The sequence below is a fragment of the Vulpes vulpes genome, chromosome 1 (assembly GCF_048418805.1).
Source record: "Vulpes vulpes isolate BD-2025 chromosome 1, VulVul3, whole genome shotgun sequence".
In the NCBI taxonomy this organism is placed as follows: domain Eukaryota; kingdom Metazoa; phylum Chordata; class Mammalia; order Carnivora; family Canidae; genus Vulpes; species Vulpes vulpes.
In genome coordinates, this window is record NC_132780.1 from 31943993 (window position 1) to 31963272 (window position 19280).

Sequence of the window (19280 nt, forward strand, 5' to 3'; positions counted from 1 at the left end):
CAGTCCCTTCCTCCACGGGGCCTCCCTCTGTGGGCACACCAGTGGGATGGGGTGGTCACACTCCGGGACCTCTCTCTTGGGGTCCCCTTTGGCTGGTATGCCAGGGATCTGCTAACAAAGAAGGAGACACACAAACCTTCACATTCCATACATATTTTCAATACATAGACTTTTTGCTTGGTATTTGAAAGAAAACTCCATTCTCTGAATTTTTTCCACTTTTCAAATCTTAAAAAGTTGAAAACCCAACTCCAGATCCTACCCTGCCACTATTACAGACACACACACACACACAGGGAGAGGAATGTGCCTTCATGTTTTTAGGGGCTCATACTATTATTACCCGAGAGGGAATTATTTCATCTTCCTTCATCCTCCCAGGATTGGCTGATAAGAATGCCTAAATACGGGCAGCCCGGGTGGCTCAGTGGTTTAGCACCGCCTGTGGCCCAGGGCGTGATCCTGGAGACCTGGGATCGAGTCCCACATCGGGCTCCCTGCATGGAGCCTGCTTCTCCCTCTGCCTGTCTCTCTCTCTCTCTCTCTCTCTCGATTAAATAAATAAAACCTTTAAAAAAAAAAAAAAAGAATGCCTAAATGCCAAAAAGAATGTTCACGAGAAGGAATTCGATGAAAAGATGTGAAAAACCAACTGAGCATGGTTTTGCCCCGGTTTCTCCATCCTCTTAGGAACCTGCTCCCTGTAGGCTGTCCACAGCCAGGGTTATGTCCTGGGTGCAGGCAGTAAAGGGGCTACTCTCCATAGAGAATGGTTAAAAAATAATAAAATTCATGGGATGCCCGGATGGCTCAGTCAGTTAAGTGTCCGACTCTGGATTTCGGCACAGGTCATGATCTAAGGGTTGTGAAATCGAGCCCCATGAGCCCTGTATGAGGATCTGCGCTCACCAGGGAGTCTGCTTGAGATTCTCTCTCCCTCTCCCCCTGTCCCGCCCCTGCCTGCAGGCTCTCTTGCTTTAAAATAAATACATAAAATCTTAAAAAAAAAAAAAAAGGTAATAAATCTCATTTAAGTCAATCTGCTTTGATTTGTCACCATCCAGTGGCAACTCTCAACAACAGCCGTGATGAGATCCTGGCCGCGCCCTGCCTTGCATCCAGCACACCAGGCTCACCCTGGGGACCACCTTCCCACAGGCACCAGAGCCCTCCCCAGGAGAGCTGCAGACTCCATCCCAGCAGCAATCAGAGAATCCATGTGTCCTTGGATTCTCCCGTCACCACTTCCCTGCAAGCTATACCTGGGGTCCAGGTGGGGAGACAGGCAAGGCTAGCACAGTGCAGGGGACAGAGTCAGTACTCAGTACATCAATAATAATGTGTGAATGAATTTCTTACACATGCTCTGTAACACAGTGAAGATTTTTCCATAGTATTTTTTTTTTTTAAGATTTTATTTCTGGGCAGCCTGGGTGGCTCTGCAGTTTAGCGCCGCCTTCAGCCCAGGGCCTGATCCTGGAGACCCAGGATCCAGTCCCACGTCGGGTTCCCTGCATGGAGCCTGCTTCTCCCTCTGCCTGTGTCTCTCATGAATGAATAAATAAATAAAATCTTTTTTTTAAAAAAAGAATTTATTTCTAAGTAATCTCTACAGCCAACGTGGAGCTCAAACTTACAACCTCGAAATCGAGAGACACATGTTCTACCGACAGAACCAGCCAACCAGGCGCCCCAGAGATTTTTCATAACCCCATTCTTTTTTACCTTTCTCTCACATTCCTAATATATATATATATATATATATATATATATATTTTAAAATAGAACAAACCAGCCTCTGTTAAGCATTCCCTTGATTTTGGTCTTTATTCAATTAATGAGGGAGGGACGCCTGGGTGGCTCAGGGGTTGAGTGTCTGCCTTTGACTCACGGAGTGATCTCAAGGTCCTAGGATCCAGTCCTGAATTGGGCTCCCCAGGGGGAGCCTGCTTTTCCCTCTGCCTCCATCTCTGCCTCTCTCTGTGTCTCATGAATAAATAAATAAAATCTAAAAATAAATAAATAAATTTAATGAAGAACACTTAGCTATAAAAAATGGACTCCCAAAAAATTTGAGAATCACCCAGCCACGTACTTAAAAATACTGTGAAAAAGCAACTAATCTTGTATCACATTCACATCTGCTTAGGAAAAAAGGTAAACAAAAAGGGCAAACATAAACAGATAAGATTTTGGCCACCAGCCCAAGCAAATCCAATCTGAAAGCTTTCAAAAACTGTCATCTAATTATCTGGTTTATCAAGCAGATTACGGAATCCCCCATGACTGTATTATTTATTAACCTGATGCTGCTGTGTCAGAGACCGGGTTATGTAACAATCTCACAACAGACTGATGATGCATTTTTTTTCTGCCTCCAATTGAATATGAAGCAGTCCCTGGGGTACACCAGCCCTTTGCAAGGTTTTCCAACTAAGTCCAGATCACAGTGAACTTGTGTCCGAATGGAAATGAACCTGTAGGATGGTCCTGGGTGTCCCAGAGTTGCCCCAGGTTCCTAAGTACTGAGGTTATTATGCTCCACTTGAATTGCCTGGATGCTACTGGACAGCCCCAGCCAGGCTGAGGATGTCCAAGACCTGGCCCCTGGCCCTAGATGTTTTCAGAGTCAACATCGCTGGCCCCAGGGCTGGGTTTCCAGAGGTCAGCTCTGCTTTCTCCTGTCATCCATACATCTTGAATCAAAACAGTCTGCAAAAAATGCCTGCTGTGTACCCTGCTGCAGTTAGGGGAGATCCCTCACCCCACCTCTTGCCATCTGTCTGAAATGCCCACCACCTCCTGCAGCTTTGTCCCAGGCCCAGAGCCACTGGGCCCTACTGTCACCACAGCCACCAAATCCCACGAACACCTGCCCTTGGGCTCAGAAGTGTGCAAACCACCGAGCGTTCCTAATCTGTGAAATGACATAGCAATACCTTCAGGGAAGGACATAATAAACACCAGACGATGCCTGCCATGACTATGTCTTGGCATCGTCTAAAACAAGACAAAACAGCAATTCCTCCCTGCAAAGGCTTGTTAGTAAGGTGGAAGTTGGGAGGCAGAGAGTGGGGACTGCACTCACTGGGGCTGCACAGCTTGGAGAGTCTCGGGAATCCTGCCACTGCTGCACCTTTGGGTTCCTGACCTACAGAAGCTTGCTCCCCGCAGGATTGAGATTATGTTGCAAAGGCCCCGGGACACTGGAGTTGTTCTTTCTCCTTAAAACAGAAAAACCTAAAGAGGCAGTAAGCCTCAGAAAGTGATAAATGTGGGACACCTGGGTGGCTCAGGTTATGATCCCAGGCTCCTGGGATCGAGTCCTGCATCGGGCTCCCCCCAGGGAGCCAGCCTGCTTCTCCCTCTGCCTATGTCTCTCTGCCTCTCCCTCTTATGTCTCTTGTGAATAAATAAATAAAATCTTAGAAAACAAAAAGTGATAAATGGAGCCATCGAAGGAAGGGAAAGTTCACAATAGAAGCAACAAGGTCCTAACCTTGGGAGAAGCCCCACACCTTCCTTTCACTGGCTCCAGACTTTCCCAGGTCTGTAGGGACTTGCATGCTTCCTTAAATAGAAGATTCCTGAGACCGGCCCTCTGACCTAGCCAAGTCCCAAACCCTCACTGAACTGGACAGCAGGGCCCATGTGCGGTGCACGGGAGGGAGTCTGACAAAATGCGGAGCCCTCACAAAACTGCCATTAAAAAAAAAAAAAAAAAAAAAAAGGAAGAACAAGACCATAGCACTTCACCTACAAAGAGTGAAGCTGAGCATTAAGTGGACACAATCACTAAAAGAACCAGATGAAGACCCAGAGAACTTTGCTGTTGTCATGGTGACGCGATGACTGACAGAGGTTTCCAGACTCTGGACTGCAGACTAGTAAGACATACAAGAGAAAGAGATGGGGAGGGATAGCAGTAGTGTTGCCAACTGAGGGCATTTATACAAAAAGAAATCCTGCCACCTAATAGGATCATTTTAGTTTTGGGTTTTTTTTAAAGATTTCATTTATTTATTCATAAGAGACACACAGAGAGAGACAGAGACACAGGCAGAGGGAGAAGCAGGACTCCCCCCGGGGAGCCCAATGCAGGACTCAATCTCAGGACCCTGGGATCACGACCTGAGCCAAAGGCAGATGCTCAACCACTGAGTCACCCAGGTGCCCCAAGATGCTTTTAGTTTTACAAAATGTTGGAAGGGCAAACTCTCAATAAAAATAATAAAAATAATTTTTTAAAGTAAGATCTACACCCAGTGTGGACTTGAACTCACGACCCCGAGGATCAAGAGCTGTATGTTCTACTGGCTGAGCCAGCCAGGGGTCCCTAAAAACAGTTTTTTGACTTGAATAATTGAGCTTTAAGAAACACTCACTTGTCCTTATTTTCTCCTTTCTCTGCAAAAACCAGCACGAGGATAGTGAACCACTACACACATTCCCAGTAAAATAAGATGACACCAACATCCACTGCTGGTATGGAAACTGAGTAATGCACTGAGAACATGTATGAGAACTGGAGGTATTTGTGGGGAAATGGCAGTACGAACATTTCTCTGTGTCTAACCTGGATATCCCAAAATAAGCAACTAGAAAATTACTAGAATTACAGAGTTTACAGAAGTGGTCAGATACAAAATAAATATACCACATCACAGAAATAGAACCTGACACTTTCCATCAACCTAAGCTTATGCCTAATGCCTCTTTAAGGAACCAAATAAAGATTGTTTAGTGCTAACAGCTCAAGGCAAACCCACATCTATTTTAATTACCTTTTCCTAAGGAAAGAAATCGCTTGAAATGCTTTAAATTGAATTTCTTCTCATAAACTCTTCTTGTGCCTGCTGGCAAACTTTGTCAGTTTTTCTTTCTTGAGAAAAAAGACTGTCTATCCATCAACAGATAGTGGCCAATAACCAGCTTGCTCTGAAAGGAGAAGCCTCAGCTAGCTTAACCAGCCAGGTGGAGACGGTTTGGAGGGAAAGGCCCGGAGATCACAGGACTGAAGAGAGAGCACCTGACCAAGGGTCAAGAGCCCAGGGCTGGGGCCCGGCTCTCCTATGACCAGCGGTGGTCCACAAATCACTACAACTTTCTCAGCTACGTAAAAATGTATCTCAAGTCTGCTTCACCTTAAAAACTGAAGTGGATTTTGCATTCTGCTTCCTTTTCTCAAACATGGTGTTTTTTTTTTTTTAAATCTAGGAATATTTAAAAATACTATTAGGGATCCCTGGGTGGCTCAGTGGTTGAGCATCTGCCTTTGGCTCAGGGTGTGATCTCGAGGTCCTGGGATCAAGTCCCACATCGGGCTCACCACAGGGAGCCTGCTTCTCCCTCTGCCTACGTCTCTGCCTCTCTCTGTGTCTCTACTGAATAAATAAATGAAACTTAAAAAAATATATATTGAATATTAATTAGAATTGTCTCCCTGGGAATATAGGGAGGGAAGCCAGGTTTAAACCACGTACACTTGCCCGGGACCCTCCTGTGGGACTTCCAAGTTCCAGATGAGGAGGGACCGTTCCTGCCCCCTACACAGCCTATGTTCAAGAAGTCACTTCCTCTCAATCTTTTTAGGTAACAGATTGTGATGCTGAGCAACAGTAATGAAAAGAAGCCATATGAAAACGGGCCCCATCAGGCTGCCTGCTGTAAGACAGAGACCGTCATGGGGCAGGATTCAAAGGGCTAGGGCTTTTGTAAGCCTCTGCCTGGCCTGCTGGCCCCAGCCCATCAAAGGTGCTAGAGGGCCATCCCAGGAATGCTCACAAGGGGGCCCCTACTCTGTGCCCCAGATGTGAGAATCCAGTTTCCTTCCTGCCTGTATCTCAGTTTCAAGCCCAGGGCTATTTACATGACTCTCAAATTCCAATCTCTTTCCAATTGATCACAGCACCCTTCCCCCAAGACCTGCTTCTTGTATTTTTGTCTGTTTGGTCCAGGGGCAGATCCCTAACACACAGCAGGATCTCCATGCATGTTTTTTTTTTTTTTAAGATTTTATTTATTTATTCATGAGAGATGCACTGAGAGAGGGGCAGGACATAAGCAGAGGGAAAAGCAGGCTCCATGCAGGGGAGTCTGATGCGGGACTTGATCCCAGGCCCCCGGGATCATGACCTGAATCAAAGGCAGGTGCTCAACCACTGAGCCATCCAGGTGCCCCTGTGCATGCTTATTTAATAAATGAACACATCTGGTGAGGTGCATAATCATGAATGCGCAAGCATATCATAAGACACTTCAGACTTGGGGATCCCTGGGTGGTTCAGCGGTTTGGCACCTGCCTTTGGCCCAAGGTGCCATCCTGGAGTCCCGGGATCGAGTCCTGCATCGGGCTCCCGGCAGGGAGCCTGCTTCTCCTTCTGCCTGTGTCTCTGCCTCTCTTTCTCTCTCTGTGTGTCTATCATAAATAAATAAATAAATAATAAATAAATAAATAAATCTTAAAAGAAAAAAAAAGACACTTCAGACTGAGCCCAAAATAACCACCAGAAGGAACAAAATCACCTGTGTTGCCATTCTGACCATACCCGAACCGTGGTGGGAATGAGAAGTCTACCTGGGAGTCTACATATCTAGGGGCACCAGCTTCCAAAAAAGCAATCCAGAGGTCGCCTGCCAGAAGAACTGAAAGGAGACCCCAGGTACAGCTGCAAGCCCTCCCGTATTTATTCCTGCTCACTTGCTATGGACCTCTCCCTTGTCAACCTGGTACAACATGTTTATTTAAGAGATAATGTTGCCGTGGAGGAGTGCACAAGGCAATAAACAGCTTTTGCAGGCAATTAAATGCAGAAGTGGAATTGAGCTGCTGGTCAGGGAAACCAGCCATTCATCGTCAGTCTGTTCTAGTGTCACAAATGTTAGTCCTGTTTCACAACAGGACAGGAATATGTGATTGGGCCACAAATCTGCAGAGGCTGGAGGCAGACCCAGAGCAGTTACACCAGCTCTCAGCACGCAGGACATTAACACAGATGAGTCTCGGGAGCTGGGAGTCTGACCTACTACACTGCTCTATTTCTTTTAATAGGTTGGGCACTTAGTAGGTGCTCAATAATTATTTGTGGCGTGCATGATTTTATAGGGACACTTAACCAGAGGCCTCACTTTACAATAAAAAGTCATTGGTTTCTCTCTGCAAATAATTCCAAGCCCTCCCTACTAATCTCTTAGAAGACTAGCTTTAAAAACATTATGATGAAAAAAAAAAAAAAAACAAAAAAACATTATGATGGGGGATGCCTGGATGGCTCAGGGGTTGAGCATCTCCCTTTGGCTCAGGCCGTGATCCCAGGGTCCTGGGATGGAGTCCCGCATCAGGTTCCCCACATACTTCTCCCTCTGCCTATATCTCTGCCTTTCTCTGTGTGTCTCATGAATAAATAAAATCTTTAAAAAAGATTATGATGATCTCCACTTCTGTCGGGTTTTTTTCTAGGAGTCAGAAAGGAGTGCTTTGTTGAGAAACAGGCATGCTGCCCCCCACAACACACACTGAAACATGGAGCGGCACGGGAAGGAAGATAACTCATAGAATGGTGACTTGCTCCAGCCAGGAGTGAGGAAGAAGTCAGCTTCTAGCATCAGTCAAGAAAGTAGCTGGAGGAGACGCTACTGGAGATTCGGGCCCTCCAGGCTGAGCCAGCGTCGAACCGGGGGAAGGAGACCCGCCCAGGGCTCTCCGCATGCAGCTGTGGGACACAGAGGTGGGAAAACAGGAAAAGCAGGGGGCACCCGCAGGCTGCCTTCCCCCAGGAAGCTTCCACCAGGGGGCGCAGGGCATGGGTCCAAGAACAGAGGCAGAGCACCTTCCTGAAACCACAGGGCCAGAGCTTCGATGGTGGTTCCCTACACTCCTACCCTAACAACTTACCTTATTATTTTTTTAAAAAGATTTTATTTATTTATTCATGAGAGACACAAAGAGAGACAGAGATACAGGCAGAGGGAGAAGTAGGCTCCTCACAGGGAGCCTGATGCAGGACTCAATTCCAGGACACCCGGGTGTTCCCCTAACAATTTGTTTAAAAAGTGATGGGCAGGGGGATCCCTGGGTGGTGTAGCAGTTTGGCGCCTGCCTTTGGCCCAGGGCGCGATCCTGGAGACCTGGGATCGAGTCCCACATCAGGCTCCCTGCACGGAGCCTGCTTCTCCCTTGGCCTGTGTCTCTGCCTCTGCCTTTCTCTCTCTCTCTCTCTTTAGCTCATGAATAAATTTAAAAAAAAAAAGTGAGTTGTCCAGTTCTTATTAATAGCAGGGACACTTACTAGTTTTACGTATTATTTGTAGGTGTTCATTATTAATACTTCTCTATCACATACACATCTTAAACATACGTTGCATCATTGTAATCTATTTCTGTTTTCAGTTTTCTATTTGCTAAGTGGAATACATTCTTTCTTCCCCAACCCTGTAAAAATTATTCCACAGGGCTCCTGGGTGGCTCAGTAGGTGAAGCATCTGCCTTTGGCTCAGGTCGTGATCTCAGGGTCCTGGGATCGAGTCCAACATCGGGCTTCCTGTTCAGCGGGGAGTCTGTTTCTCCCCCTAGCCCTCCCCCCTACTCATGTTCTCTCTCTCACTCTCTCAAATAAATAAATAAAATCTTAAAAAAACTATTCCACATACAAACTTGGATATTCATATCACAGTCTTCCAATAGTAACTAAAATGGGCCTTATATATACTGTATCTCATTACAAAGGGGACTGAGATAACTAGAATACATATGAAAAGAAGGCTGAAAATCAGATTTAAAAAAATAAGGATTAATGAAAAATTCACTGCAGCCTGAAAATCAGATAGATTAAAAAAATAAAGATTAATGAAAAAATTCACCACAGCCAACACTGGCACAGCCTCTGTTGGTGTACACACAGAAGCTTCTGCGTGCAGTAATCACTTTACTTCACACGTATCCAGGCAACAGTTCTGTGAAGGTGGTACTATGCCCTCTTCACAGACCAAGACACAGAGACTCAAAGGCTATTTTGTATTTTGCTCAAAAAAAAAAAAAAAAACTGGATTACAAGTTAGAAGTCAATATGGATTTTCCCACACCAGACTCCATGTTTCCCTAAACCAATAGACCTAGTTTTTTGGCCAGGCTCTATCATCCACTAGCTGTGTATGCTGAGTGAATCCCTTTTGCTCCAGACCTCTGGAGCAGGATGGGGTGAACTGGAATGAACAGGACCCACTGCAGCTCTGATCATCACTGGACTGACAGTCACCTGCCCTATTTGCAAACTGGCGGCTTGCACCTAGCGGGCTCTTGCATTTTTAATATTAGGAGTTTATTTCCAAGAAAACTAATTTTTGTGGGCATGACAACAAGGCTTTAAGTCAAACTTGTATATATATCTGGTTATAAGGTTAATCCACAGACCCTTTTACAGCCTCAGACTTAGAAGGGATGGAGAGGCCACATGGTCAAGTCCCCATATCTCAATTGTGAGGATCATTTTCTAGGTTACAGAAACATTGCAGGTTGCCTAAATATGCTTTACTAATAATCGCATTCAAGGAAATGTGTATGCAGACTCCAAAAGCAACTTTCTGATAGCAGGGAATGCAGCATATTTCGAACATTAACTGCCAAGACGACAGGAAAGCTTCAGAGGCCTCGCTCGCAGCCATCATGGGCACTGTTCTGGAAGTTTCTGCCTATTCCAACCTCCACGAGGGAAGACAGAAAATCAGATGAGGTTTCCAAGAAGATCCCCCAATGAAAAGCAAAGCACTTAGGCAGAAATTCTAAGCCCTAAAGAACTAAAGAGGGCGGCCTTAGTGTTCCTATTAATTGATGGTGGTTCCCAGGGCCCTGAGTTTATGGTAGATCCAGTGGTAACCCAACAGTGCTGAGAAACACTGTGGAGCCAGACAGAGAGATTCGAACTCCAGCCCTCCTGTTTGGTGACTGTGTGACCTTAGCTAAGTCAGCCCTCTGAGTCTCAATCCTCCACTGTAAAGAGGAGACCACATGCTATGCTTCCTGGGGCTACGAGGAGGACTCACCGCTTAGGAAATGCTAGCTGTCATTCCTGGCGCTATTACTTACTAAGAGGAATGGACTTCCACTACAGTAGCAGAGAGAGATCTATTTCTGCAAAATAATTTGTTATGTGAGAATAGATTGCCAACGGCGACTGGAGAAGAAAAAAAAAAAAACTCTTAAGCCCAGCCTTCTGGGAAAACAAACTCATGTATTAAATGATGTCTTGGCACCTCTCCTGGGCGGCTAAGCAGGGACACCTCTCTGTAAGTGGTGTTGCCAGAGACAGTGCAAACAGCATCCAAACTGCCGGTCCCCAAAGGACTAAGAAAGTTTGGGAAAGATTCTCCCTCCCACCTGCTGGACAGATGGTGCAGCAAAGGAGAGGGTGCAGGAACTTGCCCTCAAGGAACTCGCTCTTCACCCACAGCACCTGAGACATCTCTCCAAGATCAGGCAAGGAGGGTGGCTGAGAGAGCCCGTCTCCTCCTGGCTGTCCCTCAGAGGGAGGACTTGGTTAGAGACCTCCAAGGAAACCCACGACCTCTGCGATGCCCTTTCCACGCTTTCCAGGTGGAGTAAGAAACATTAGTGTGTCCAGCATCATAGGCCATCTGCCATCATACACCTGCTGAAAGATTCTGACAAAGTAGGAGGACATGTTCGACCCTACTGTAAAGCTGATCATGATCTTGCTGGCTTTCTTTCAGAAAACACTAAAGATTTTTTTCTCATCTTTTTTCTCATAAGCCAACAGGTTCACCTTCCTACTTTATTCTTAAACCCTGGAAGGAGCCGGAAAACCAGGATGCTTCAAAAGTAAGTCCTGCTTCCTGGGAATCTACAGGATGTGCATTTTTTTTTTTTTGTTTTTCGTTTTCAGAATTACAGGAGACTTCTTTCTCCTTTCAGAGAGGAGAGTCTCTGATAAAAATCAACCTAAAACCTACCCCCAATAATAATATCCAACTGGCACTTCGAGCGGCTTGTAGTGGTCCAGGCTGAAGATTCATAAATCACTGCAGTTCCTCTACGACCATGTTATTCTGAGTTCTCACACCCATAATGCTTTAAAAGTCTCTTTTTAAAAAGTTTATGATTCTGGGGACGCCTGAATGGCTCAGTGGCTGAGTGTCTGCCTTCGGCTCAGATCATGATCCCGGGGTCCTGGGATCAAGTCCTACACCGGGCTCCCCGCAGAGAGCCTGCTTCTCCCTCTACCTATGATTCTGCCCCTCTCGGCATGTGTCTCATGGAGAAATAAATAAAATCTTTTTTTTAAAGTATGATTCTAAAAATAAAATGTATGGAAAACTTATGAAAACATGTAGCCCAGTAGATTAAGGCAAACATATGAACAGGTTGAAGAAGTCTGATCCCTAAGGGTAGTGAGAGAATCCAAAAAGTGGGGTGGCTTGAATATTAAGAACATCCCCACACCTAAAAAATACAAAATGGAATAGAACTGCTCACAGGAAAATTTCAACTCACTTTTTTTTTCTTTTAAAGTGGGTAATAGAAGGTCAAAGATTTGCCCTAAACCCCCAAATACATCTGTCCCCTTGTATTGGAATCAAAGCCCAGTTGACAAAGCCTGAGCTGAGCTGGCAAATGTACCCAAAGTAAGAATAGTTCTCTCATCTGAAGGTCAGAAGGGGGCTTGGAGGTGGTGCATGCAATCACTCATGTGTCCACACTCCCGCAGCTTGGTGACCCAGCCTGGGAATGCTTTCAGCACTTCTATCTCCTACCCAACATACTCCATGATAGAAATGGTTAAATCTGAGGGAGCTTTACAGCTCTAGAAAAATGCTCCTTCCCTGACAATGCAAAATGCTTAGTTTTACCCCAGATGTTAATTTAAAAGCTGCTGATTGCACACTAAGAGTATGATTAAGGACATTCATTCTCAGCTAAAAAAACAAAAACAAAAAAAACAAAACAAAAACAAAAAACAAAAACCCAATCTTGCACAGAATGACAGTGACCTCATTCCTTTTCTTACCTTGCTTCCATGCAAACACATAGATGATGACACTTTGCCCTCCCAGGGTGCAAATTCATCACTAAGATTACTGCCACGCAGAAGGCTGCATCCAGAACGTTCTAAACTGCTCAAAGAAACTAGGAGTGAGCCTGGAGGTGATGAGACCTCGCACAGTGAGCCCTTGGTGAATCTGACTCCAGCCAGCTGGGTATTTATGCAAAATGAGAGTGAAAAATGAGAAAAGTAAAATTGCCAAAATGCAAACCCGTACATGCATCCTCCTTCACAGTTCCTGCAGCCAGCCTCTGGGGTCGCATGATATCACGAAACAGTGAACTTTTTTTTTTTTTTTTACACCTTTGGCATAACGGGTACACACATGTGTGCTGCACTGGTGATATGTCTGTCCATGTGTGCTCCTGACCTATCCAGTCGCTCTGGATAACCTCTTACCTGCCACTGGTTTCCTGTCTGACCAGGCACGTAAGGTGCTGGGAGGCTCCGAAGGCTGTTCTTCACAGGGGACCCCCCGAGGGGGCTTCCCACGTCTCCAGAAGAGGAATCAGCAGCCAAGGCCATGGAGTACTGCGGGTAGTTGTACAGATTGTTGTAGTAAGGAAACAGAGAAGGCTGGTAAAAGCTGCTGTAGTAGGTGGAGTCAGAGACCAGGTCAGGTGTGTTCTCCACGTGCCCTCTGCTGGTGACGGCAGGAATATCCTGGATGACCATGCGTCCCTCTAGAAAGAAAAAAAAAAAAGACCATATGGTGTTAATGTGGAGATCCACAAAACTTCAGCTCTAATGGCAACCTACGGCCTTCCTCATCTGCAAAGGGGCAGAGCAAGGCACTGAATTGAGCTGCTTCCTCCTAGGGCCAAAATAAAGGACCAGCTACTTTCTCTTTTTTTTTTTTTTTTTTTTTTTAAAGATTTTATTTATTTATTCATGAGACACAGAGAGAGACACAGGCAGAGGGAGAAGCAGGCTCCACGCAGGGAGCCCGACGTGGGACTCCATCCCAGGACTCCAGGACCATGCCCTGGGCCGAAGGCAGGCTCTAACACCGCTGAGCCACCCAGGGATCCCCCAAGGACCAGTTTCTAGGGCTGGTATAACTCACGACACAGCTGGCAGACCCTTGCTGGTGATTTTTACTGAGAATGACAAAAACATTAGTAACCTAAAGTTTGACCAGGTCTAACTTCTACCCAAGTAGTCCTAATGTTAAGAAATTAGAGATCAAATCTAGCTAATTTGGCCATCCGCATCATTTTTACAACAAAATTAATCGTACTTCACTTTAAATAACGTAATAGAAAAATCCCAGGGCCCTAACTATGGTAGTCACAAAGATATGTCAAAGAGCCAAAGCAAAAGGCTAGGAGTTTAAATAAACATTGTTTCTTTCACTTCCTTCCACAGCTGATACTGTATCCTTTACAAGTCTGGACAATGGTATATACCGAGGGTAGACAAACTTCTTCTGTAAAAGGTCAGTTAGTCACCATTTCAGGCTGTGAACCATTCAACTGCAGAACGTCCAGGTCGCTGAGTGGTTGTGTTTCCAATAAAACTTTATTGACAAGCACAAGCAGTGGGCTGAAGCTGCCTGAAGGCTGTAATTTCTCAACCCTGGGTCTAGATTTTAAAACTGTCGATTCCAATAAACAAGCAGACTTCTCAGTCATCTCTCCAATGGACATCCATGAAACAATGTTCAAAGAGTAGGTCCAGGTACCTGAAATGGCTGCAAGCGTCAGGATGCCCCCTCCCAGGAAGTCTACCATCTAGGGTGAAACATGTGATGGGATTATAAATAGCAGCAAGGATTATCACATAACACTGGAAGACCCATATGTTTTATGGAAATCCAAAGGCTGGAAAGATGACCTGCATCCTAGAAAGGATCAGAGAGATCTCTGGGGTAAAACTGCACCCCAGCTGCACTTTCATGGAGGAGCAGAAAAGAGATGAAAAAAGCGAACAAGAGTGCTGACAGAAGGACAGCAAGGACAAAGCAATGGGAGCAGGAATGTAGTAGAGTTGGGAAGTGCTGGACAGGGAGGTGGGGTTGGAGAACTGGCTGGGGTGCGGGGAGGAGAGGCAGAGCTGGAGCAAGGGGTGGAGAAGCCTTCACCCAACCCTCCTGACCCTGCAGGGTGTGGCAGGACCTGGGAGGATTTCAGGGTCATACCTGTGTTCTGGAGCGATTTACCTGGTGGCAATCTTAGGACAAGCGAAGACACAGCAGGCCTGCAACCAGGACTGAGGAGCCTATGCCATGGACGGGGAGACGTAACTCAATAGAACTGGAGGGGCTGGCAGGACATCAGAAGGAGGAGGCAAGAGGAGGCAGGGAGGCGGATGGAGGGGGGTGGAGGGAAAAGCCTGGTGCCAAAGGAGAGGGAGGCCTGTGTTCTGCTGAATGGTGGAGACCTGGGAGGCCTATGAAGGCTACAAGCAAGGGTGAGAAAGCACACTTCTGGCAGAGGAGGGGCGGACAGTGGAGACCCAGGAGCCCAGAAGGTTCTGGCTGCCTCTGGGGAGATGAGGAGGGAGTTGTAACAAAAGAGTGTGTTCTGGGAGAAGAGAAGGGAGCCTGGGTGCAGCCCGAGGAGAGAACAATATGTCACACAGGCCACCGCTGATGTGGATCCTGGAGCGGCCGGGGATGCCTTGTCAATCGCTGCTAAGAGATCAAGCAAATCCATTATGGAAAAGACCAGCTGAGGACCAGGTCTTCAGGATCATGTGGCTTTTTCTAGTGGAAGGAGCTGCAACTTGCCAGAGATCAAGGAGGAAATAGCAGATGAGCCTCCAGAACAGCCAAGAACCTTCTCCTGGCTGGAATGTAGATACAGCAGGCAGGCCCGTGCCGCGGGGCTCGCTTGTGCATCCCTGTACCCAGCACACTGCTGGACACCCAGCAGTGAGCATCTGCAGCAGGGACCCCCATGCCGTAATGGTTTTCCAAGTAGCCAGGCATCGAAATAAATGTGAGGAAGACACAGAAGCTCCAAGGAGTAAGAAGGTGTTATTTCACTTTTAAACCACAGAGAAGGGTTGAGCATATGTAAGCCTGGAGAAGCCAGTGGACAGAAATTCTGCAGTCGACACGTGGCCCAGAGCAGGTGCTCAGAGTGTCGGCTGGCTGAATGTGGAAGGAGAAAGAAAAAAAATATAAAAATACACAAAAAGATTTAAAAACATAAAATGGGGACAAGCTCCAGAAAGTATTTTCACGGCCTCATTTTTTTTTTTTTAAAGATTTTATTTATTTGAGAGAGGGAGCACAAGTCAGGGACCAGCAGACTCCCCACTGAGCAGGGAGTCCGACTCCCGACTCAGGTCTCCATCCCAGGACCCTGAGATCACAACCTGAGCCAAAGGCAGACACTTTCTTTTCTTTCTTCTCTCCTTTTCCTAGATAATGAGATGAGAAATTCCAACTCCACTATTCTACACTGCACCCGGAGAAGGCACACATGCATTCTCTCCTCCTGAACTTCCCTACTTTTTCTTATTTTAAACACCAATTTCATGGCATTAACAGGTGGTTTTCAGTAGCTAATTCTTTTGTGTTTAATATTGTGTCTTCACTGTTTTCCTGATTACACATAAGCAATCCAAATTTTGCAAAAATGCCAAATTATATAGATGTTTAAATCAGAAAAGGAACAAATGACATATGCTTTAAATTTTTTTTAATTTGAATTCCATTTAGTTAAAATACAGTGTATTATTAGTTTCAGGGGTAGAATTTAGTGATTCATTAGTTGCATAAACACCCAGTGCTCATGAAATCATGCGTCCTCCTTAATGCCCGTCACCCAGGAACCCCAACCCCCTATTCACCTCCCCTCAAGTGACTCTCAGCTTGTTTTCTAGAATTAAGAGTCTTTTACAGTTTGCCTCCTTCTGTTTTTATCTTATTTTTCCTTGCCTTCCCCCATGTCCATCTATTTTGTTTCTTAAATCCCATATGCGTGAGATCATATATAATTATCTTTCTCTGCTGACTTATCTTGCTTATTAGTGTAGCACCCTCAAGTTCTATCCACGCTGTGGCAAATGGTAAGATTTCATTCTTTTTGATGGGTGAGTAATATTCTATTGTGTGTATATACCACATCGTATTTATTTATGTATTTATTTATTCATGAGAGACACAGAGAGAGAGGCAGAAACATAGGCAGAGGGAGAAGCTCCTCCCTGTGGGGAACCTGATGCAGGACTCAATCACATAGGACCCAGGACCCTGGGATCATGACCTGAGCTGAAGGCAGATGCTCAACCACTGAGCCACCCAGGCATCCCTACACCACATTTTCTTGATCCATTCATCTGTCAATGGACATCTGGGCTCTTTTCATAATTTGTGGACTACTGTGGACACTGCTGCCATAAACACTGGGGTGCAGGTGTCCCTTCGAATCACTAGGTTTATATCTTTTTGGTAAATACCTAGTAGTGCAACTGCTGGGTCGTAAGGTAGTTTTATTTTTAACTTTCTGAGAAACCTCCATACTGTTTTCCAGAGTGGCTGCAGTTTGCATTCTCACCAACAGTGTAGAAGGATTCCCCTTTCTCTGCATCCTTGCCAACATCTGTTGTTTCCGGAGTTGTTCATTTTACCCATTCTGACTGGAGTGAGGTGGTATCTCATTGTGGTCTTGATTTGTATTTCCCCTATGCTGAGTGATGTTGAACATTTTTTCATGTTGGCTGTTGGCCATTTGTATGTCTTCTCTGAAGAAATGTCTGTTCATTTCTGGTGCCCTTTTCTTGACTGGTTTTTCGGTGTTGAGTTTGATAAGTTCTCCATAGATTTTGATACTAGCTCTTTATTGGATAGGCCGTAAATGACATATTCTTAACCGCTCGGTCACCAGCATTGGTGGGACATCCATATACAATCTCACAGACACTCAGAAAGGCATTTTTCATGCTCATCCCTAACCCTGCAGTGGGAAAAAGTGGATACCCCTCACGACCTGCCCTTTAAAAGCAATGTTTTCAATAAAGAAAAAAAAAATACATTAGTAGGTAAAGAGTTAAACAGAAGCCCAAGGACACCAGCACTCTAAGATTAGGATAAAGGTTCATGAATTCCTGCATCACAACCCTAGTCAGAACCTTTTATCAGGTCTCAGTTTTATCCAGCAACAAAATGAAGTCTGTAATAATTCTCAAGGTAACAAGAGGATGGCTTGAACAAATGGCACAGTGAGCCTCAAATGAAATGCTGTATCAGGTCAGAGCAAGATTTGTTTTGCTACAGCAGACTGTAATTAGCTAATGATGCCATGGCTTTCCCACTTACCCATATTTTATTTCTCTCAAATTATACTGAGCTTTTAAGAATAAATTAAGATATACGTTGGAAAAGTTTTATTTCATACCAGTATTTAAATAAGAAAAATCATTTGAGCTCTTTAAGAAGAGATGCCTAAATATTTCTAATCCTAAAATGTTTAAGCACTCTCAAAAAAATGACATTGTAGGGGATTCCCTGGGTGGCTCAGTGGTTTAGCACCTGCCTTTGGCCCAGGGTGCAATCCTGGAGTCCCGGGATCCAGTCCCACGTCAGGCTCCCGGCATGGAGCCTGCTTTTCCCTCCTCCTGTGTCTCTGCCTCTCTCTCTCTCTCTCTCTCTCTCTCTAATGAATAAATAAATAAACAAATCTAAAAAAAAATGACATTGTAGGGGTGCCTGGGTGGCTCAGTCACTCAGGCGTCCAATTCTTTACTTCGGCCCATGTCATGATCTCAGGGTTGTGAGATCGAGCCTTGTGCTGGGCATGGAGCCTGCTTAAGATTCTTTCTCTTTCCCTCCCCAACCTCTCCACCCCCCTTTTAAAGAAAAAAAGAAAAAGCGACATTTTATAAAAGTCTAGGGACATGTGGAACTATCAAACACTGTATTTTATAAATCACACATTTCATTTTCAAGTTCACATCAAAACTCTTGGTCAATGTTAAAAACAGCTTTATGACTCCCAGCCTTTATGTGCATGCTATGTGTACATGGGAATTTCCCAAGGTTGAAATAAACATCCATCAAACGGCAGGTGTCTGATCCAGAGGTACTCAGAGTGTGGTCCTTCCATCCGCAGCGTCAGCACTACCTGGGAACTTGCAGAAATGCACACTCTCAGACCCCACCACAGACCTGTGAATCAGAAATATTGAGGGGCTGGGCCCAGCAGTCTTGAGCTTTAACAAAGCCCTCAGAAGGCTCCAACGCACTCAAAGATTGAGAATCACTGGTCTACTTTAAAGATTCAAAGCAACTGCTCCATAAGTTATTCCTAAAAACATGACCCCCTGACTGCATTAATGGGACACTCCTGACCGGCTATCAAACAAGCGCATGCAAATAAATACCACTTCTACCAAAATCACCATAAAGCTCAGATCATAAGCTGTGTGTTTACTGCTGCCAAACAGTTCTTCTCCTCAAGGCCTACACCCAGGCTTTCTGCATTTATGCTAACCACAAAGGCTTAGTTCAAGTATTTGAGCACTGATTCCCTTTGGAAAAACTTTAATATTCTACACAGGGCTTCTGGAGAAGCAAGAGGAGCGGGTAATATAAAAATTATTTATTCTTGACCTTAAATTGTATTTTTGTATTTATATTTGATTCATTCATTGCTTATCCTAGGACTACGTCCAAAGCTTCGCTTTAGTTGTAAAAGGCACAAAGAAATATTCAAAATGTTTCATTTGTTTCTTCTTAAAACTGTGCCAGCTATCTGGCAGCCCGGGTGGCTCAGCAGTTTAGCGCCGCCTTCAGCCGAGGGCCTGATCCTGGAGACTCGGGATCGAGTCCCGTGTGGGGCTCCCTGTATGGAGCCTGCTTCTCCCTCTGCCTGTGTCTCTGCCTCTCTCTCTCTCTCTCTCTCTCTCTCTCTCTGTGTCTCTCATGAATAAATAAATAAAATCTTAAAAAAAAAAAAAAACTGTGCCATCTAGGGTGCCTGAGTGGCTTAGTTGGTTACGCATCTGCCTTCAGCTCAGGTCATGATCTAAGAGTCCTGGGGTGGAGTCCTGCATCCAGCTTCCAGCTAAGCGAGGAGTCTGCTTCTCCCTCTCCCCCTGCTCACTCTTCCCCACCAGTCATGCTCTCTCTCTCACTCTTGCCCGCTGTCTCTCTCTCTCTCTCTCTCTCAAATATATATATTTTTTAAAGTGTGCTATCTACTTAGGAAAACAGGTACAGACTGAGAAACATACAAAGCATTCAACTCACTGCCACAATGGCAGTACAGGTGG

General features: G+C 45.3%; 1 protein-coding gene across 1 annotated transcript in view; it reads right to left on the reverse strand.

Annotated features, from left to right (window-relative positions):
- The window catches only part of DMRT1 (doublesex and mab-3 related transcription factor 1), a 114059-nt gene that overhangs the window by 56308 nt on the left and 38471 nt on the right, over positions 1 to 19280 (reverse strand). The window contains exon 3 of the mRNA XM_072735222.1: positions 12456 to 12739. Coding sequence (XP_072591323.1) covers positions 12456 to 12739 — 284 coding nt within the window. The remainder of the gene's footprint in view (positions 1 to 12455; positions 12740 to 19280) is intronic.